A 20689-nucleotide genomic window follows, 5' to 3' on the forward strand; every position below is an offset into this window, starting at 1 on the left:
GAAGATAAATGGTGTTTCCATGCGCTGCTCTGGTTCGCCAGAAGCGGCTTAGTCATGCTGGCCACATGACCCGGAAGCTGTACGCTGGCTCCCTCGGCCAATAAAGCGAGATGAGTGCCGCAACCCCAGAGTCGGCCACGACTGGACCTAATGGTCAGGGGTCCCTTTACCTTTACTACAATGCCCACTATATACAGACCCAAGAAATCTATTCATAAAACCCCTCTCTGCGAAGGAAACAAATCTAACCAGGGCGGAGAAGGTGAAGTGACTACTGAGTGATACTAATGACACTGTGACTTATAAGGTGTCTCTCTACAATAAAATATTTTCAAATATAAAACAGTGTACGGAAAGGGGCACTGTACCAGATGACAATGGGTGGGGCCACCTACTCGCTCTTTTAGATAGTAGGACGGAGCAGGTGTTTTGAGGGCAGAGTTGGCTGTGATGTAGCCCAGAGGAAGAAGTGGCAGGCTGAAAAGGCAGAGAAAAGCCATGGCTGATTTCTGCATGAATCTAAGGCTGCAGCTATGGGAGAATCAAGACACTTTTGGGGTGTTAATGATGTGAATCTTTCCATTGCGGCTCAGGTTGTAAATATGCGTGGGTAAAGACACTACGATCCCCGCTGTGCCTCATTTTCAAAAGGAAAGACAAACCTTGAGGCCTGGAACCCCTGGAACCTTGAAAAAGATGAACTAATATTTAAATTGCTGCTTACATGGAGTGTACTGTGCCAAATGTACACCTCCATTTTCTAGCTGGGGTGATCCAGTAAGAATTTAAGTATCATGGGAGGAAGGGCCCATTCTAAGGTATACACCACATTTCCATGGCTGCACAAGAAAACAAAATGGATGACAGGGTAGTTTACAAATTGACTCCACTCCAAATGCTGCAGATATTAATAATGCCAAAGAGTGCACAGCATACCATGTTATTTTGAATCTAAAGGTGAGGGAAGACTGAAGAAAGGGAATCGATTACAACTCAGGAAGTCTAATGAGGGCAATGGAAGTAAAATGTGACATTTGTGTTAGACATTAAAAAAAAGTTTAACAATGGAGTTCTATTTCCACTATCTCTGTGCAGGAAAAGAGGGTTTATGCCTTGAAGGTGGCAAGGGTGAAGTACAAACCAAACAGTGTTGGTTTTACAGTACAACGAAACCTGCTCTGACATTTTTGCATGTCGCTTGATTTACAGCCAATTCGACTAATGCCTTTAGGATGCTGTGGAAGAATCTGGTCTTCCTTGTCCATTCTCTGCAATGACTTGTACAGGGATCTGGGTAGCTGGAATACAGCTTTTCAGTTTTCGTTTATGTCAGTGTTTTACAGCCAGGAGTGTGGCCCTACCTGCAGCCCTCCAGATGTTTTGACCTACAACTCCCATGATCCCTAGCTAACAGGACCAGTGGTCAGGGATGATGGAAATTGTAGTCCAAAACATCTGGAGGGCCAAAGGTTGGGGATGTCTGCTGTAAGTTAAGGGTGAATCAGCTGAATCACATTCTGCTTTGAAACTTGGCTGTGTAGGAGAGGTAGGTTTGAGGATGATCCATGCTGCATTTGAGGTCAAAATGACTTAGATCCATTGTTCCACCACTAAGAAACATCCAGCTCCGATGTGTGAAGGTGGAACTATCTACAGCATAGGGTACCATACCATATAAATGCTGCTTAAATAACACATCTGTTAGGGGCATGGCTCTGAACAGCTGTAATCTCCTGGCATTCTGAAGCTTGAGTGAACATGGAAAGACCTTAACACTATAGGCGAAACCAGAAGAATTTCGTTAACTGATGTTATTTTCATTTTTTCTGCAGCTACCCTATTGAAGAAGAAGAAGAGTTTGGATTTGATATCCCGCCTTTCACTCCCTTTAAGGAGTCTCAAAGCGGCTAACATTCTCCTTTCCCTTCCTCCCCCACAACAAACACTCTGTGAGGTGAGTGGGGCTGAGAGACTTCAAAGAAGTGTGACTGGCCCAAGGTCACCCAGCAGCTGCATGTGGAGGAGCGGGGAAGCGAACCCGGTTCACCAGATTAGGAGTCCACCGCTCTTAACCACTACACCACACTGGTGTATTGGTACTGCTGCTTGTCCAGACCATGTATAGAAGCAGCAAAACAAGAGAGTGCTTTTCAAAATAAGACCAAACGCAACTCAGCTTGGAAGAAGCTACCACCAATACTGAAGGTGAATCAACACTATTGTTAATTCACTCCTGAAATGGAATCCTAACACTGCTACTGGGTCCACTCCAAGTAACTGCTCAAAATGACTGTAAGGGAGATGGCTACACAGGGAATCCATATGGTAACATTTGCCACATTAGACACATTTTGGCTCCCATCCCTTGGTGCAAGCCCCTAGTGACTGGCACATAAACCTCTTCTTGCTCAAAAGAAGATTTTTATGAGCCAGCTAAGTGCAGAGAAAATATTCCAGATGGTGGAGTCTGCATGATTGGATGATCAGCTGCCCACTGTGTTAAGAGAACTGAGAGTCTTAGAAGAATTGTAGGAATGCGAGTGACAGTCTGAATAGCTTCAAGTTCAAAAAGGGGTAATATTCTGAAGAGATGGGTGAGGTTATGTCACATTATTATCAATGACTCCTTTGCCGATAAGTTCTTCCTGTCAGGGAGAAGATTTATTTCCGTACAGAGTTGTTCATCTCCTATCTTCTTTTCATACAACAGTGTCCTCTTTTTGATTGATTGCTGAATCCTATAACAATCTCCTATTGTTTCTGCTTTGTGTCACCTCAACAGATGCTTTACACATCTTGCGGACTGTGCAAACAAGATGAAAATTGGGAGAACATGAGGGAACAGACTAACATGTCGAAGAGGCAAAGTGAAGTATCAAAGTGCTGTGAAGCAAAGTGAGTAGAATACGGACTCATTACCCAGAAATAATGGTCACTTATCCATGCACTGACCAGATTCAAATTCGCTTAACTGCAGCAAGGTGGTGGCCTCGTTTGCCCTCAGACCTTACCTGGGAATACTGGAACTTTGCAAAAATTGGTTGTAAACACAGTGTAAATCAGGGGTCTCCAACGTTCTTAGCACATTTGAAAATCTGAGAAACTGCTGTGGGTACCACAAGATATATATTTCAAAGAAAATAAAAAAAACCTGGTGATGCTCAGAACCTCTCCCCAGATTTTTATTGAAAAGTGACAAAGATATCTCACAAGGGTGAGAACACTAGTCATTGACTTGAACCAACTCCACTCCTCCTCATTAGGAATTTCTGGGTAATTCTGTGACCTGTATATCACAGGTTGGCCAGGTTCTATATATGTTCACTATTATTACTGACAAATCATCATAATCAAACGATTTTATCGAAGGGCTGTTATTCTGAGACAACTTCTCTCACCATGGACAAATAATACTTTGTCAACTATCTGCGGTCATTAAAACCCAGTAGTGATTGGCAGACCAACATTACTTGCCTGACCTCTATCACTGTGGTGCACCAGGAGGACAAGGGGTGAGATAGTGGCAAGGAGCAAACACACCAGCAGAGCCAGTTTGGTGTTCCTGCTGGTGTATTTGCACCATACCAACTTTGCCAATGCCCCTCCTCTCCTCCTTGCCTTCTGGTATGCCATAGTGATGGCTGTGCCAGGAGTTCAGGTGAACAGCACTACCCAGACCCGCAAAGCACTAATGTTCAAACCTCATTTTGGGTTTCCAGGAAACTGACTTTTCATACACCCTGCATACCAGAGAGGACAATTCTCCAAAAGATAATAACCATGGAAACAGGGTGATGCGGCATGCTGGGTATCCAATGTTCCTCTATATTTATCCCCGTTAAATAAAGAATTGACGTGGCCTCATGCAGCTACTTTGTTATATTTGTTTGGAATTTCTATTGCAGCAAGATCCAAAACACCAACCAGTCTACTATAGAAAGCCAGAGTTGCTTTATCCTTGAACCTACCAGAGGGTGACATTCTTCTAGCAGAGGAAGAGGTGGGAAGCAGCAACACTCCACTGGCTCCTCCCTCCTTCAACTGTCACCTGGCAGAAGCTATTCCATCAGGCGACAGCTAAGAGAAAATTGGGAAGCGGGGCACTTTACTGGAATTAGTAAGAGACCACAAGCAAGGTCCTTGGGCTTCTCTACCAGAACTAATTCCTCTGGTCCTAATAAGAATTTTGTAACTTTAAGAACCAATACCTGAGTTTGCTTGTCTTCCTCTTCCATTTTTAATTTTATGCCATTAACTTTTAGACAGTAAGTCCTAGAACAGGAGCTGTCTTGTTTTATTTATCTTATGTAAGCCACCACCATTACAGATAATGTGAAGAGGATGACAAACCATGTTGATTGATGCCTTCTTGGTTTGTACTAACTTTTCAATATGAAGCAAGTCAAATAAAGTGCTACCATAATATTACTATTTTGCACTGATACTTTAGCAATATTTTTTTTAATCCTAGAGATACAGTAGCATGAGCTACGGCTTAGTTTCTGATAGCAGTGTTGTAAAAATAAAGATGGCTACTCTTCTTCACAATCTGAAACATGCATTGTATTCTCTTCCCTGTCTTTGTACTTTCAGCGGGATGTTATTGTCATCTTCCAACTGTTTAAACAATGCAGTACCCAAGTGCAAAGCATTACCTAATCTCACAGAACAATACTAACAAACATTAATTTATGCAGCTTTAAGCTCCTTTCTTTTTTGCTGGCTTAGAAAAATTAATCAAATGTCTGATTGACAATTGACATAAACATTGTCTTGGACTGAATACTTAAAATTGAATGTCAGATTGTCAAAACAATTCTCAATTAAAGAACAGGACAATATTAAGTGGGACAAATAGCTACTGTGTTTTGTTCTGTTTGTGAAGAAAGGAGTCAAATATAATGAAGTCTACTCCTCTGTCATTGATAAAGTATTTTTACGTCTAATGTTTCTGTTTGTTCCTTTCTGTTTTTTGCTATCAAAGCAGATGTCCTTAAATGATTGTGACAAAATGGGAAAGCTTCACATTCCTTAATTGTTTCTATTTTTATTAGCACATAAAAGGCAAAATCCTCCCGGTGAAAGAAATGGAAACAATTAAAATTCAGAACTGAACCTGTACCACCTGCTCTTTACATGCAATCTCAGCTTCTGCGTACATAATGCCTACAAGAAAATGAACAGGAACTGGCTTGCCTCCTGTTTCAGAAGGATGGACTGCATTATTCTTTCCTGCAGGCTGATAACTTATGTCTAAAACAGATGCAATAACCAGACCGTCCTGCAAAAGTACAATCCAGTTGGTGGTATCTCCTGCTGAGCAGCTGTCCAAAACCAATAAATAGTTCCTTCTGCTGTGATGAAACAGCGGTTTTATGTCATCGATTCAGATATTGATAGAATCTCATTTTTGCTGATATGGTATTACAAAGGTCTCTCTGCATCCTGACACACCACTATTAGTGAAAGGTTCCCCCTGCAAAACTGTATAAAATTTGACAGGAGCACTGCAAACAGAAAGGCAGGCTCCTCTACCCGTTTTTTTAGTCTCTCCAGAAAGCAGCACCAAGAATCAATGTAATCGGCAGAACCGACGCATCTTGTAAATATCAGCCTCATCTGCAGAAGCCAACTTTATCCTCTCTTGTCTAATGAGCCAAATATTTCAACCCTCGCAAAAGAGGTGAGGAGGAGAAACAAGGAATATGTCATGGTGGCCCAGGTGTTTCTTTAGGAAATATATAGCACAGAAATCCTCTTAGACTCTTCCACTTTTGATAGAATCTCTGGTGAAAAGTTATTCGGTTTGAGTTACATTTGTCATAAATACTTCATACGTTCTAAGCAATTTTGGAGATTATTGAAGGTAGTTAGTACTGAGCCTGGGTGGCATCTAGCTGGTCTACTGTGGATTGCAATGTAATTAATTTTACTGTGTTGATTTTATTGGAATTGTACGGTACGGTTGTGAAGCACCCCGGCATGCTGCAAATATGAGTAACGGCTTAAAAAATTAGTGAGAGGGGGAGAGAAAAAGAAAAGAAAAGCCAAAAACCAAACTTTTGAAATTGGGGTGAGATAAGAAGCACATAAGGGACGCGGGTGGTGCTGTGGGTTAAACCACAGAGCCTAGGACTTGCCAATCAGAAGGTCGGCGGTTCGAATCCCCGCAATGGGGTGAGCTCCCGTTGCTTGGTCCCTGCTCCTGCCAACCTAGCAGTTTGAAAGCACATCAAAGTGCAAGTAGATAAATAGGTACTGCTCCGGCGGGAAGGTAAACGGCGTTTCCGTGCGCTGCTCTGGTTCGCCAGAAGTGGCTTAGTCCTGCTGGCCACATGACCCAGAAGCTGTACGCCGGCTCCCTCGGGCAATAAAGCGAGATGAGCGCCGCAACCCCGGAGTTGGTCATGACTGGACCTAATGGTCAGGGGTCCTTTACCTTTAAGAAGCACATACTAGATTCCTTCCACAGTCACAATATCCCGTTATAGTGGGTCAATCAATAGAGTTTAAAAAAGGAAAATCTGCATTAATTTTAAGAGAAATTGAGACTCAACACACCTTTCCACCTTTCTCCCCAATATCTATGGCATTTGTGCCATCAATCTGTTTGGAAAGTTATATGCACTTTTAAGAAAACCACAAGAGTAGAAAAAAAACACAAAGCCTTGCAGAACTGCAAAAAAAGGAAAGACAACACTGTTACAATAGCTGAGGTTGCTTTTTATCAAAAGGTGACAAATTCTACAAAGGATTAAGCTCAAAAGGCTTTAAGCCAAGCTGGTCAAAGTGTATATTCTGCCCTGTTGTATTCTATTAGTCTTTTCTATGCTCACACTTTCAAATCTAGCAAAGAATAAGTTGACAGTAAAATGACAGTGAGATACATTCTCCGGTCGCCGCATAGACTATGGTGCAATATGAAACTGTCAGGGAAACTTATGTGTGTGTATACACATGTTCACAATGAAATATGATCTCCCTAAATTTGAGGCTGTTGATTATGATTAAAACGAGGCAGAGCAAAACAAATTCAGAACCATCCATGATGCATGATGACTGTTGCTTAGGATTGACAGGTTTCCTAAGTCTGCTGGCAAAGGGCAGTGCCTTGGAGTTTCAAGATAGTACCTGCTGAAGCTGGAAGTGCTTACACATAAAGAGATCACAACCTTGCCTTTCTAGGAAAGGTACCACAGAAGCGGCAGGGATAGGAAATATCCTTCCCCCAAGGCAGGGTTGGGGAACCTTTGGGTGGGATTCAACTAATAAATCCCATGAGTTGAAGCCATGCACAAGGACTTCTGTTTGTACAGGGTTTTCCCCTTTCCTCCCCGTGTGGCCCCTAAAATTGGATTGGGGGTGTCAAGAGAACCCCCAGAAAAGTGCACTTAGGGTTGGGAGTGTTAGAATTCCTGCTCCATGATTGCAGTCATGGGATTGTTGTTTATCACATGACGATGTATGTTTTGACTCCACAAAGTGGGAAGTGATGGAGACAGAATGTTTGTGTTACTGTGTTCCATGAAGTGGGACTATTGTCCTTTGTTCTTTTTCTCTTTGCTGTCTGATGCTAGAGAGAGAGGGAGCCATGTTGCAGTGCTCCGTGTGTGTTTATATGTTAAAAAAATAGATTAGCCAAAATGCTGAGTTCTGTTACGCAAGCTGCAAAGACACTGCAGATCCCTAAGTGTGCTGGTGTCTGTTGCCATTGGTCGCTATAATGTTCGGGCTGAAGAAAGCTTTTGAAGCTCCTGAACGAGCGACCAGGAGGGAGAGAACATGCCTAGGGTCCTATTCGAGTGTAGGATGAGCTGACAGGGAGGGGGGTCATTTCCTCTGCCAAACAAAAATATTTGCCCTGATGAAACAATCACCTTAGTGCAACGTTGAAACCCTCCCTTTGGCCCTCCAGTTGCTGCTAATCCACACATTGATCATCCATTGGCCGGGTTTCATGGGAGTTGCAGTCCAACAACAAATGGGCAGGAGGGAAGGTCCTCTTTTTGATCACAGGCCTATGGCCCCCAGAGGTCACTCATGAATAAATGCATATCTTGTTCTGGCTGTTCTTCAGTGCAGAATGTTTACCCACTTTCCCATGTTCAAAATGCATCTAGTATACCTTCATTATGCGTCCACTTTTCTGTCACTCCCACAGCAAGAGCAAAGGGCTAAGATTGGAAGAATGTGCCGGTAAAGAGTGATGTGAACACCTTGGAAGGAAGTTGAGGGATAAGACCTGTGGAAAAAAGTGTTTCATTCTGTGACTCTGCTCCTTTCCCAGGATTCCCTGAGAAGGAGGCTAAAATTCTAAAACGGTAGGTGAAACCCTGAGACCTGACTACCCTAGCTTTGTTATAAATTGTAAAAAAGGTAGGCAGAATCAAACCACCTTGAATATAGATTTTGTAAGAAGGGGAACATTGTCTCAATATAGGTACTCTCCAGGCCATACGGAAGCTTATGCTGTGTGGATAAAAATGTGGATAAAAATTTACCCCGCTCTCCTTCTTTGGTGAATAAAAGGATTTTGGAATATTCCATGGTTTCCTAGGTAAAAAATCAGTTTTTTAGGAGACTAGAATAGAATAGATTTTTGTGAATTGTTATCAGATCACGTGTAGAAATGTTTCTTTCTCTCACTTCAGGCCACCGTATTAGTTAATGTTGGTTAGATAGGAAATAAATTATGGACCTATAATGCAGTATTACTGCTATTCATCAACAGATTGGAAACAGCAGTACTTTTTTATTCCATCAGTCAACAATATGGCAAGCAGTATCCACAGCAAAATACTTCATTAGAACAAGCTACTCTTTCAAATCATTAATAAAACTTTCCAGTCAGGTAGTTGGCCTTGGGGGAATGAAGAGGAAACTGCACAGGTTTCGGTTGTCATCAATCTTCGGTGAGCAATGGGCAGGGGTCGAACATACATGCTTGTTTAAGGGTGTAAAAAGAGTTGATTTGCAGTAGCTTTCATCTAATCTTTCAGAGAAAACTCAAAGGAATTTTGTGCTATTTGTTTATCTGCCCTGGGGGCACCTCTTAGGATGCTTCTAAATGGAGGACTTTGAACATTTAAAGCTGCCTTATACGGAATCAGACTTTTGGTCCATGTTTTCTATCCTGACTGGCCGTGACTCTCCAGAGTTTCAAACAGCGTTCTTCCCCAGTCCCACCTGGAGATCGTAGGGATTCAACCTGGGATCTTCTGCACACAAGGCGATTTCCCACTGCGTATCCCTCCAAATGTCACACAATGGTGTCGACATTCCTAACACTTCCAAGCCATACAGGGGATGTGCTCATCCTGAAGGCCAATCACAGGTCAACCCAGTTAGAGCACTACAACCTTGCATTATTCACCGCCTGTTCATTGACTTCCCGTATCGTACTATGTTGGGAACGTGCTCTTCAAGCGCAAATTTAGGAAGTCTCAGATAGGCTTTTGTCAATGATCAAATGAGGCAACTCAAGAGAGTTAATGAGTTTCCGTGCTGCAGAATCATCAGTGTGCAGAAGCCAAAGAGATCTATGTCTCATTCCATGGTTTCTTGAATCCCTTCTCATCGCCATTGCCTCTCTTCCATCCATAATGAGTGGCAGACTTAAAGGGATGGATGCAATTAAATTGCCTGAGGCTTTGCCAAGAGAAGATGGAAAAGATGAGTGAAGGGGATACAGCTGAAAAGTATTTTGGATATAATCCCAGTGCTTCTGATTTTTGTGTAAAGCATTTTTCTTGAAGTGAATGCGGAGCTGCTCTTAAATTTCTGTAGAAGTTACTTTAGTGAGAATGGTATTATTTTACTTACAGTAATTAATGTGGACGTAGCTGCCTTTTCTTGAAGATCTTGTTGGTTTGACTAAGTACATGTACCCTGCCTTGGGCCAATAAGAGGAGGAAAAAGTTTCACCACAGCTTAAATTAATTTTGGAAATGTTTCTCAAGCAAATTGTCCTAATTCAACTCTCCTTGAAGTAAATCTCCTTATTAGATTCCCTGTACCCCCTGCACCCTCCATTAGATTAGGGCTGCAATCCTAAACACATTTAGCCAGTGAGTTATTTATTTTCATCACTTCAATAACCACCCGTTCAACAAAGTCCTCTGGGAGGTTTACAAAACAAGTTTTGGTCACACTGACCTTAGTGAGACTTGCTTCCAAGTAAGCACTATGCTGCAATTTTTATTTTTTTAAAAAGTGTAGCATTTGTTTTATTTTCTGTTTCACATGTGTTTTCGGGTTGAGTTCAGCAACCGCGCAATGTAATTGTTTAACCATCCAGTGACTTGCATGGGTCCACTTTGTGTGGGACACATTTGAATGAATTGATAGGGCATGTTAGCAGTGTTTATAGACTGCTCCAACCAAACAGGAGCTTAGCTGCATGCCATGTATGGAGTCAAAACAGGATCTCTGGCTAATGGTTTGGGGGAACAGGGCCAGAGCAAGTGATGCAGCCCATGTTTTGTATCCAGAAGGTCCCACCCCAGGTTCCATACCCAGCAACTCCAAGGAAGGTAACTTAAGCAGCAAGGCTGAAATATCTGTCTGACATGCTGGACCACTTCTAGCCAAAGCATCGTGCTTGGTATAGGCCTATGTACCAGGACTGCCTGGTACATAAAAAAAACCAAACGCACAGAAAAGCTCAAGATACATGTTGATCTACCTACACGTAGTTGTTATCCCTGAGAAACATAGAAAATAACAGGATATGTTTATCCGAAAGTCTTCAAACTTACACAACCCTTTAAAAATTAGCTGATGAAGGTGAATACATCGAAACAGGGCCCTGTCCTGGCTTCTATCCATAATGGACTTCTGACTTCTGCTCTATGATTGAAACTGAGTGTCCATCTGCAAGCTGATAAATTATAAGGATCAACATTATTGTCAAGTGAAAAAGAGAAAATCTTTGTAACGAATTATTGTGTTATACGTATCTATATGAGTCCGAGTTTGTAATCTCTGTTAGAGTTTGTAATTGCTACTTGAGTTTGTAATTCTTGTCAGAATACATACTTTTGAATGGATTAGTTTTTGTTACTATTGACTACTGACTTGTGAGTAAGGACCTCTCCCGCTATTGAAACTTACATTGGCCTGAGTTCTTGGTGTGCTTTTTTCCTGGTATATGTACCAGGACTGCCTATGTACAAGGCAACTCCACATGTTTACATAAGTGCATCCAGATACTCAAGATACTCTTGAAATTCCTGATGCTCAGAAGCCAGTAATTAACCCTTTTATAGATTCCCTGTGACTTGTAGTTAGTTGGTTTTTTAAAACTGTATTCAGTATTTGAGCTAAGTGTTCATTGTGACAATAATCAGATGTACAGAAGCTTGTGTGAAATGTGTTTTGTTCCATTAAGCCAAACCTGAGAGAGTTAAACTTCTCCACTGAGCCTAGTACACTTTGAATCCAAGTCAATCTGGCATATTTTTCACAAATCAGCTATGCCTAATCCCCTAAAGGCAGTAATTACCCCCTCAGCAGCCTCAGAAGTGGGATTTATTTAAGTTTCACAGCTCCGTCCTATAAGCCTCTATGCAGGGCTTGAGCGCTGATAGATCTTTGCTTATTGCCCAATCCCAACCCCAGTGTCAATGTAGGGACTAGCCAAGCCCCCCAAATTTCAGCTTCAAAACATAGCATCTGACTGACCAGCGATTAAGTGTACAGGGTGGTAGGTCTCCTTGATGAAGGTTCAGAAAGGTGCCTTTGCCCCCTTGCCAAGGATTATGTGCTGTTTTACCTGCAGCAGTTTAAAGCAGAGTTTGTGCTACTGCAGATAAAGTAGACTCGCAGGATCAGTCTGCACCTTGATAGCCTCTTATTTTTAGAAAGAAAAAATGCCAAGCTAAAAAAACACACACCCTTTCCTGACATTAACTTTTCTAATACTACATATATTTGAATCCTAGGTAGAACAGATGGTGAAATATAATGTATCCGCTGGGAGCTAAATGGAATTTACCAGCTGCAGGGGACAGTAAAGTATTAGAAGGAAAGGTACAAATAGTGAAAGTAGATTCGGTTCAACTTGCTTTTGATGAGGCATAAAATAAAATGTAAATAATTTCTGTTCAGAAGAAATTAGCATAATGGTTTGGGCATTTGCAACAAGAATAAGCCTGCGTTTTCTAACCTAGATTTGCAAGTGAAGGAGAAGTCACACCATTTACCTGAATTTGCAGGAAGGATTATATCAATTCTATTATCACTGACAGTAATGAAACACAGCGCTGAGGCCATTAGCATTGTGCACAATAAAGAGGGTGTGATTAGTCTCAACTTGGATTTGCAATGCAAAAAAATTAAAAGAAAATGCCACGAAGCTGGATATGAGCAAAGGAAAAAGCAAGTGCTATTAACCCGAGCTTCCGCCACAGAAAAAGTGTCAATATTACAAACAGGTTTGCAATTAAATCAGTGTCAATGGAGCCGACAAAAAAAGGTCATAATTAGGAAGATGTAGTTATCATTGACCTGGATTTTCCACAAAGACCATAACTAGGTTTTAATTTCAAAACATCTGATCTCTGCATCTCACAAAGGAAGGCCTCATTGTTATTAGCCCTTCATGATCAGAGAATGCTATTATGATGCCAGAGACGACTCTGGCAAATGGGTAGCTGGGCACAATGAAGCCACATGCTAAATGTGAAAATTGAACTTTATGTTAAGTTTCACACAGTGCAAACCGAACCTCAGACCAACACGGCCATTTCTGGGAGTCTTGGTGCATGAAATTTGAAAACAGTGTTTGCTTTTTACCTTTTACAACCTGATTTTCCACAGCACTTTTAGCTCGACTGTAACAACATGTCCCCTCCCCAAGACAAGATGTCCATTGCCACAGCCACTCAGCAAGCGTGTTTTTAGAGTGTATCCCCCCCCCCAAGAGTGGCCTAGCTATGGACTGATCTGACCAGGAGGAACTTATTAACCTGGACCCCACCATCAAATACCCTTCTAGGAATTGTGGGGCCTTTCTATTGTCACGCTGCAGTCATCTCTGCAAGAAGGTGCCAGGACTGGTGCAGGTGTTGATGGCACTGCAGACTTGGTCACTAGGGTCACATTAGCAAAAAGAGGCCTCTATAAACAGTCCTCCGACACTTATAAAAGAATAACCTATAATTCTAATCAGAACAAAATATGGATCCAAGCCAAATGTCTGCCTACGGCATTTTGATGCCACCTGGGAAATTTCCTTTTCTAAATCATCCTAGCTGGGTTTTGTGTTTTTGCCACACCCCTCAAAGTCAAAAGAAGACACAAAGTTGGGGGGGGGAGGCATATTTATCAACCTAGTTTTCAAGGGAGCATGGAGACGTAGAATTTGTATCAAGTATTCAAAACCCCAAAACCAAGACACACAAAACAGCACACTACTAGATTTAGGATTGATCATGTGGGACGCGGGTGGCGCTGTAGGTTAAACCACAGAGCCTAGGACATGCCGATCAGAAGGTCGGCGGTTCGAATCCCCGCGACGGGGTGAGCTCCTGTTGCTCAATCCCAGCTCCTGCCAACCTAGCAGTTTGAAAGCACGTCAAAGTGCAAGTAGATAAATAGGTACCGCTCTGGCGGGAAGGTAAACGGTGTTTCCGTGTGCTGCTCTGGTTCGCCAGAAACAGCTTAGTCATGCTGGCCACATGACCCAGAAGCTGTACGCCAGCTCCCTCGGCCAATAAAGCGAGATGAGCACCACAACCCCAGAGTCGGCCACGACTGGACCTAATGGTCATGAGTCCCTTTACCTTTACACTGAAATACTAAAATAGTGGAGGGGGGAAAGAGACACCAAAACAACCCCATAACGCCATAGCATATAACGTTTAAGGATTTGGGGGTGGGGTGGAGGGAATTGTCAACTAAATGGGAGGGGGGCATTTCTCAGTGTCCCCAGGGACAGAAGAGAGAGCTGCCATAGAAAGCCATGGAGAAACTGACACTTCGCCAATGGAGAGAGAGAAAACGTAAAGCAGCCCAATGAGGACTGTGCATGTCCAATGAGCACAGAATTCTGACTTGGAAGGTGGAAGGAAACCAAGGGGAGGGCTGATGAAATGGAGAAGCACTCAACACAGCAACATTTTCCTGTAGGGTCTCACTTGTCTTAGTAGAATTTACCAGCTTACCTTTTTCTTCCCCTTTGTTTTCTTGATTAGTTCTATCTACCTCGGGCGCCTGTGGTTTCTCTTCTTGTATGGTCTCCTCCTGGGTTATCAAAGTCTCTGAACAGAACGAAACACAGAGAATACAGACCATAATAAATGCAAAGAGACTACTAGTCAAGTCATTTTATATTCTGTTGGAAGCCGCCCAGAGTGGCTGGGGAAACCCAGCCAGATGGACAGGGTATAAATAATAAAATATTATTATCGAAAATGATATATATACCCACCATGTAGTTCTCGTTTAACTTAGGCAGCAGTTTTTCAATGGACATTGTCAGTCTAATGAATTCAAGAGAACCCTCAGTGAAATAAAGCTAACATATTGAACATAAACTGTGAAAGTAAGTCACATTGAAACTGATGACTTGAGTTTTTAATGCAAATTCTTCAAGATCATTGTTTAGTTAGGCTGAGAAATATTCCAGGAGAAAAATATTTAATTTCAAGGTAACTAGCATATAACATGATATGTGAGAATAAAGAAATGGCAGAGTAAGGGCCAAATCATCTAGCACAAAGCTGTAACAACATTCATAGGTTTAGCAAGAAGAATACATCAGCTTTCAAGCCTCTCACTTAGATGTCATCAGGATATTAATTATTTCCTGTTCTCATTCGGTACCAGACAACTGAAGAAACAGGTTTTTTGTTGCAAAAATGTACAATAAATTTGTTAAAATGTTTTTAAAAATGTAGCCTTTATCATTTTGGAATGTTTTTTCCTGTCTTCCTCACATTCTTAAATTACAGAAAGTACCTTCTGCTTCCATGTAGGAGACTTGAGAATCTGTCTGAGTGTTCATTTCAACCTCTGTGGATTCCTCTTGGTGTCCTGTTGACATCATAAAGATTGGAAGATTATACCAATATGATACTTAAGTGCGCATACAATTTATAATCAAAACTAATCATAAAAACAGAGAAGAAGTGGAAAAGCATACCACTTATCAGAACATATCTAAGTGAAATTCAGAATTTCTGTGGTTGAGAATAATGATCATATTGAATGATGCCAAGTTCCAATCAGCTATCAAAAAAAATAATCTAAAATTCTCCAGTAAAGAATTCATTCTATTAAGCAGTAATGAATAAATGACACTTGCATTATTAAAAAATAAAGAAAACTACAGTCATTATCTTCTCAAGACTCAATGAGGTTACGTTATGACCTTGGATCAATATTGTTAGAACAATTTAACTGGAAGGTCTGTTTCTTTTTTGCTTACATTAGAGATTATGCTACTCAAATTGAATGGTTGCAGCAGCTATTCATTGAAGTTTATGGATGTTTCCCCGAGGCATCAATAACCATGTGAGGGAAAACTTGACTTTTATAGCTATGAAAACTTCTATGGTCCCATCTGATCAATTACTAGGATTCTGGGGAATATTTTGATCGAAAGCATACCGTCAGCTTGATCTTGTTCACAGACTGCATGAGGCATTGGGTTATGTTCTTGTGTAGCTTTGGCATCTTGGGAGGATTCTAATAAAAATAAAATAAATAAAACTGAAGTGGGTTCTCTGTTGAACAAGTTTTAAACTGAGCTTCTGATGAATCCAAAGGTCAACACAGCCTCCTCCCCACACAAGTTCACACACTGAGCACATGAGGATGTCTAACTCTCCTGGTGCATTAATATCCTGTTGCACCTCCTTACTGCCCAGTGAATTGGTGATAGGAACAAATTTGGAGTGTGCAAGTTGGTTGGTTGGTTTTGCAGTCTTTTTAGATATTTCCAGCACTTATCGGATCGCAGGGGGAAGAAGTGCATGATGGGATCTCAGCAATCCCATCATGCCAATCTCCTCCAGTTAGCTGCTGCTGACAACATCTGAGCAGTGTGCCGATCAATCAGCTGCTTCCAGTGCAAATAAACTGGGCAGTGCAGGTCTGCAGGTATATCAAACTCAGAAACGTCACTTTCATAAACTTGTGGTTTATGAAATTTTATCCAGTGGTGGGCAGCGGGCCAAAGAATCAGCGTCCTAAACCTGCCAAAAACGATCAATGCGGGATATGTGAGAAACCTGGGTAGTTAACATCTGATCCAAATTTAATAATCTGTAAAGCAGGTATGCATTGAAAGTTTGTGATTTTAATTAACTGCAAATAATTCCCCAAGGCAAATATTTAATTACCTACACAGCTTCTTTGCAATAAGTTTACAAAGTCAACTTTTGAAGTAGAACTGTTATGTATACACATTTTTCAAATTATCTATGTTAAAGCTCCTCAAACTAATCCACTGCGTTTTATTAATCTTATTCAGAATTCTAAATGGTTTCTGCTAATACTATCAAAATAATAGAGAGAGGGAAAGAGAGATTTCAGAATTAAATCACGGAAGCAGGGGGGGAAAGCCGAAAGGCTGTCCAGGCAGTCTAAACAAGCCAGACAACAGTTTGCTAAAAGCAGCGAGCAGGTGTACTGCAGAAAGTTGCCTGCCGAGAAAATAACTCCAGAGTACTGAAGCAAGCAAAATCAAAGGAAAGGACAAAAGAAAAGAAAATGAATCGGACGCACCATAAACTTTAGCTGATAAGATAATGTTTTACCAATATGTAATCAATTCATGAATTAGACATTAATGAAAAAGTTGAAAATAATTTTGGCAGCTAGAATAGACATTTATTTCCGCCTTGATCCCAAACCTATTGATAGAAAGCTGCACCAATTCAAAGCACCAGTTCAACTACTGAGTGGCAGATGCAACCTTTTAATATGATCCATGTTCTATGTTGTTTTAATTTAGTGTTGATAAAATTATTGTGTGTAGAAACTACCTCTATATCTTTTGATATAAATACATTGCATACATACACAAAAGGTAAAAAGGTAAAAGGACCCCTGGATGGTTAAGTCCAGTCAAAGGAGACTATGGGGTCCGGCTGAGATACATATAAAGGTAAAGGTACCCCTGCCCGTACGGGCCAGTCTTGCCAGACTCTAGGGTTGTGCGCCCATCTCACTCTATAGGCCGGGGGGCCAGCGCTGTCCGCAGACACTTCCGGGTCATGTGGCCAGCGTGACAAGCTGCATCTGGTGAGCCAGCGCAGCACACGGAAACGCCGTTTACCTTCCCGCCAGTAAGCGGTCCCTATTTATCTACTTGCACCCGGGGGTGCTTTCGAACTGCTAGGTTGGCAGGCGCTGGGACCGAGCAACGGGAGCGCACCCCGCCGCAGGGATTCGAACCGCCGACCTTTCGATCGGCAAGCCCTAGGCGCTGAGGCTTTAACCCACAGCGCCACCCGCGTCCTGAGATACATATAGGACCTGGATAAAAAAATCCCACGCAACTAGTTTTACATGAAGGCTTGCTTGTCTCACTCTCTGTGTCTCATGGCAAGCTTCGTCTTGAAATGATGAAGAACGTCTAAAGCAGTTTGTGCTAAGACGTGGGTTTGCTCTTCAAAGGAGAAATGTTAAAACGCACAGAGAGTGCATGTCAAGTAGCACTATGGATCACAGCTATGGATTTCGTAGTAATATTTAGAGTGCAAACATTCTTCTTCAGATTCTAAAATGTCAGCAACCTGCCTGAATTCCGGCGGAAAAATATTCAGCTTTCACATCCTCATGTGAAAAGCTGTGTTTTGCGGTATAGTATGTGAATTATTTCCAGCAACCGACACTTTCCCATTTTGGACAGCTTAGAACTGAACAATGTTCATTAGATGGTCCATCACTTGTAATCAGTCACAATTAGAACTCAAGACAGCAGGGTAACTGTGGCAGAGCAAATGCTTCCAATGCATAAAATCCCATGCATTCTCTCTCTCTCAGAGAGAAGCAGGTGATTATGAAGACCTCACTCTGTCCAGATGCAGCTAGTCTGAGTAGACAATACTGGACTAGATCAATATTCTGACCTATCAACATTAATTAGATCATACTATGTGCTATTGGGACGCAGGTGGCGCTGTGGATTAAACCACAGAGCCTAGGACTTGCCGATCAGAAAGTCGGTGGTTCGAATCCCTGCGACAGGATGAGCTCCCATTGCTCGGTCCCAGCTCCTGCCAACCTAGCAGTTCGAAAGCACGTCAAAGTGCAAGTAGATAAATAGGTACCGCTCCAGCGGGAAGGTAAACGGCGTTTCCGTGCGCTGCTCTGGTTTGCCGGAAGCGGCTTAGTCATGCTGGCCACATGACTCAGAAGCTGTACATCAGCTCCCTTGGCCAATAAAGCAAGATTAGCGCCGCAACCCCAGAGTTGGCCACGACTGGACCCTAATGGTCAGGGGTCCCTTTACCTTTACCTTTTGTGTGCTATTGCTCATTGTAAGTACGTATCAGTGACTAGATTCCATTCAATCATGATCTTAAGTCCACAACAGGCGAAATACTGAGATGCAGGAGTCATATGTTGCAAATTACCCCCATAACTAGAAAAACTGGACTATAGCCAACAAGCAGCTTGAGATATTGCACATAAAGCAGTTAACACTCATGAACAGAGCCAACTAAACCCTACCTATTGGCAGAAAGAAGGGTTGTGAGAATACCCTTTTCACAGAACTTTGCTACTCCTGAATTAGGGAAGGCAGACTACATTTATCTCTGCAATTCCAGAATGCAAGCCTTGTTTGCTGCTATCTACACAGAACTGAGCTACATTCATGGGAAAAAGAAAGTGCACCCTCTTGGAATTTTGTGGTTTTACATAGGAAGACATGATAACAATCATCTGTTCCTTAGCAGGTCTTCAAATTAGGGATATACAGCCTCAGATGAACAACAACATATGACAAATTACTGTACACCGTCTCATGGTGTATTTAACAGAAATAAGGCCAAAATGGAAAATCCAAGTGTGAAGAACTAAGAGCACCTTATGATTCAATAGCTTGTAGAATCACCTATAGCAGCAATAACTTGAAGTAGTTGTTTTCTGTGGGACTTTATATGTCTCCCACATTGTTGTGGATGAATGTTGGCCCATTCTTCTTTACAATGTTGCTTCAGATTCAGTTAGGTAGCCGTGCTGGACTGATACAGTCGAAATACAGTGGTACCTCGATTAAGAACTTAATTCGTCCCGGAGGTCTGTTCTTAACCTGAAACTGTTCTTAACCTGAAGCACCACTTTAGGTCAAAAGATGAGCGCCTCAACCCCAGAGTCAGTCACGACTGGACCTAATGGTCAGGGGTACCTTTACCTTTACCTTGGGTTAAGAACTTAATTCATTCCAGAGGTCCGTTCTTAACCTGAAACTGTTCTTAACCTGAAGCACCACTTTAGCTAATGGGACTTCCTGCTGCCACCACGCCACTGCCGCACAATTTCTGTTCTCATGCTGAAGCAAAGTTCTTAACCCGAGGTACTATTTCTGGGTTAGCGGAGTCTGTAACCTGAAGCGTATGTAACCTGAAGCGTCTGTAACCCAAGGTACCACTGTATAGAAAAAAATATAAAAAATGTCCAGTAGCACCTTAGAGACCAACTAAGTTTGTTCTTGGTATAAACCTTCATGTGCAGTGTGCATGCACACGAAAGCTTATACCAAGAACAAACTTAGTTGGTCTCTAAGGTGCTACTGGACAATTTCTTAATTTTTTAATGTTGCTTCAGTTCATTGAGGTTTGCTGGCATCTGTTTATGCACAGCTCTCTGAAATGCACAGCATTTCACTTGGGTTGAGGTCTGGACTTTGCCTTTGCCATTGCAGCACCTGGATTCTGTTCTTTTTCAGCCATCCTGACCTTCTGCTTACAAACTAGTACTAGCAGATATGTTCAACCATCACAACCTTTATGGCAGGCATAGGCAAACTCGGCCTTCCAGTTGTTTTGGGATTACAATTCCCATCATCCCTGACCACTGTTCCTGTTAGCTAGGGATGATGGAAGTTGTCGTCACAAAACATCTGGAGGGCAGCGTTTGCCTTTGCCTGCTTTATGGTCTTGTAGGTGCCAGATGAAAACCTTTCTTTTAAATAATGTACAATTTACAGACTGACCCTTTCAGTGATTTATGTGTTTTATGCAAGCATCTCATAAAATTCCTTTTATGGGGCGGCTATATAAATGCAGTTTAAAAAATAATAAATAAACAATACCCTTACTCTTCCTAATGACCATATTCTTTTCCCCCCTTTTAGTTTACTTCATACTTATACACATTAGTGAGAGAATTAGTTTAATTTTTTTTCCTGGTATGTGTGTGATGCATTGCAAATCGCTAACATGGGGTAATTCTTTGTAAGGGCTACTAGTCCTGAGATAATTACACTAAACGTTATAAATAAGTGTAATATAATAGCATTCTAAGCTACAATAGAAGATTCTCAATTTTATTTTACATATATACTGTGTCTGAAAGAAACTTTGGAGAGCCAAGGCAATGTTATTTAAGCTTCCAAGAGTGCTATTACATTGCTATGCAGATTTTGACTTTCAAAATTGTTAAGGTCAAGACTATATTGAAGACTCTCCTCCTCCTCAAATGCAAATATTAAATCAAATATTCAAGCCTAAGG

General features: G+C 41.7%; 1 protein-coding gene and 1 long non-coding RNA gene across 3 annotated transcripts in view; one reads left to right on the plus strand and one right to left on the minus strand.

The window, feature by feature from the left end:
• MACROD2 (mono-ADP ribosylhydrolase 2) overlaps positions 1–20689 on the minus strand; it is a 974476-nt gene that overhangs the window by 42191 nt on the left and 911596 nt on the right. For both annotated transcript variants that reach the window (XM_053380605.1, XM_053380604.1), the window contains exons 13-15: positions 15613–15690; positions 14962–15036; positions 14166–14261 (exon numbers count right to left, since the gene is read on the minus strand). In XM_053380605.1, coding sequence (XP_053236580.1) covers positions 14166–14261; positions 14962–15036; positions 15613–15690 — 249 coding nt within the window. The remainder of the gene's footprint in view (positions 1–14165; positions 14262–14961; positions 15037–15612; positions 15691–20689) is intronic.
• LOC128409996 (uncharacterized) lies at positions 2100–5659 on the plus strand. The gene is made up of 3 exons (XR_008329359.1): positions 2100–2205; positions 2783–2895; positions 3906–5659. It is a non-coding gene; the product is annotated as an uncharacterized LOC128409996 (long non-coding RNA).

This window comes from Podarcis raffonei, chromosome 3 (assembly GCF_027172205.1).
Source record: "Podarcis raffonei isolate rPodRaf1 chromosome 3, rPodRaf1.pri, whole genome shotgun sequence".
Taxonomy (NCBI): domain Eukaryota; kingdom Metazoa; phylum Chordata; class Lepidosauria; order Squamata; family Lacertidae; genus Podarcis; species Podarcis raffonei.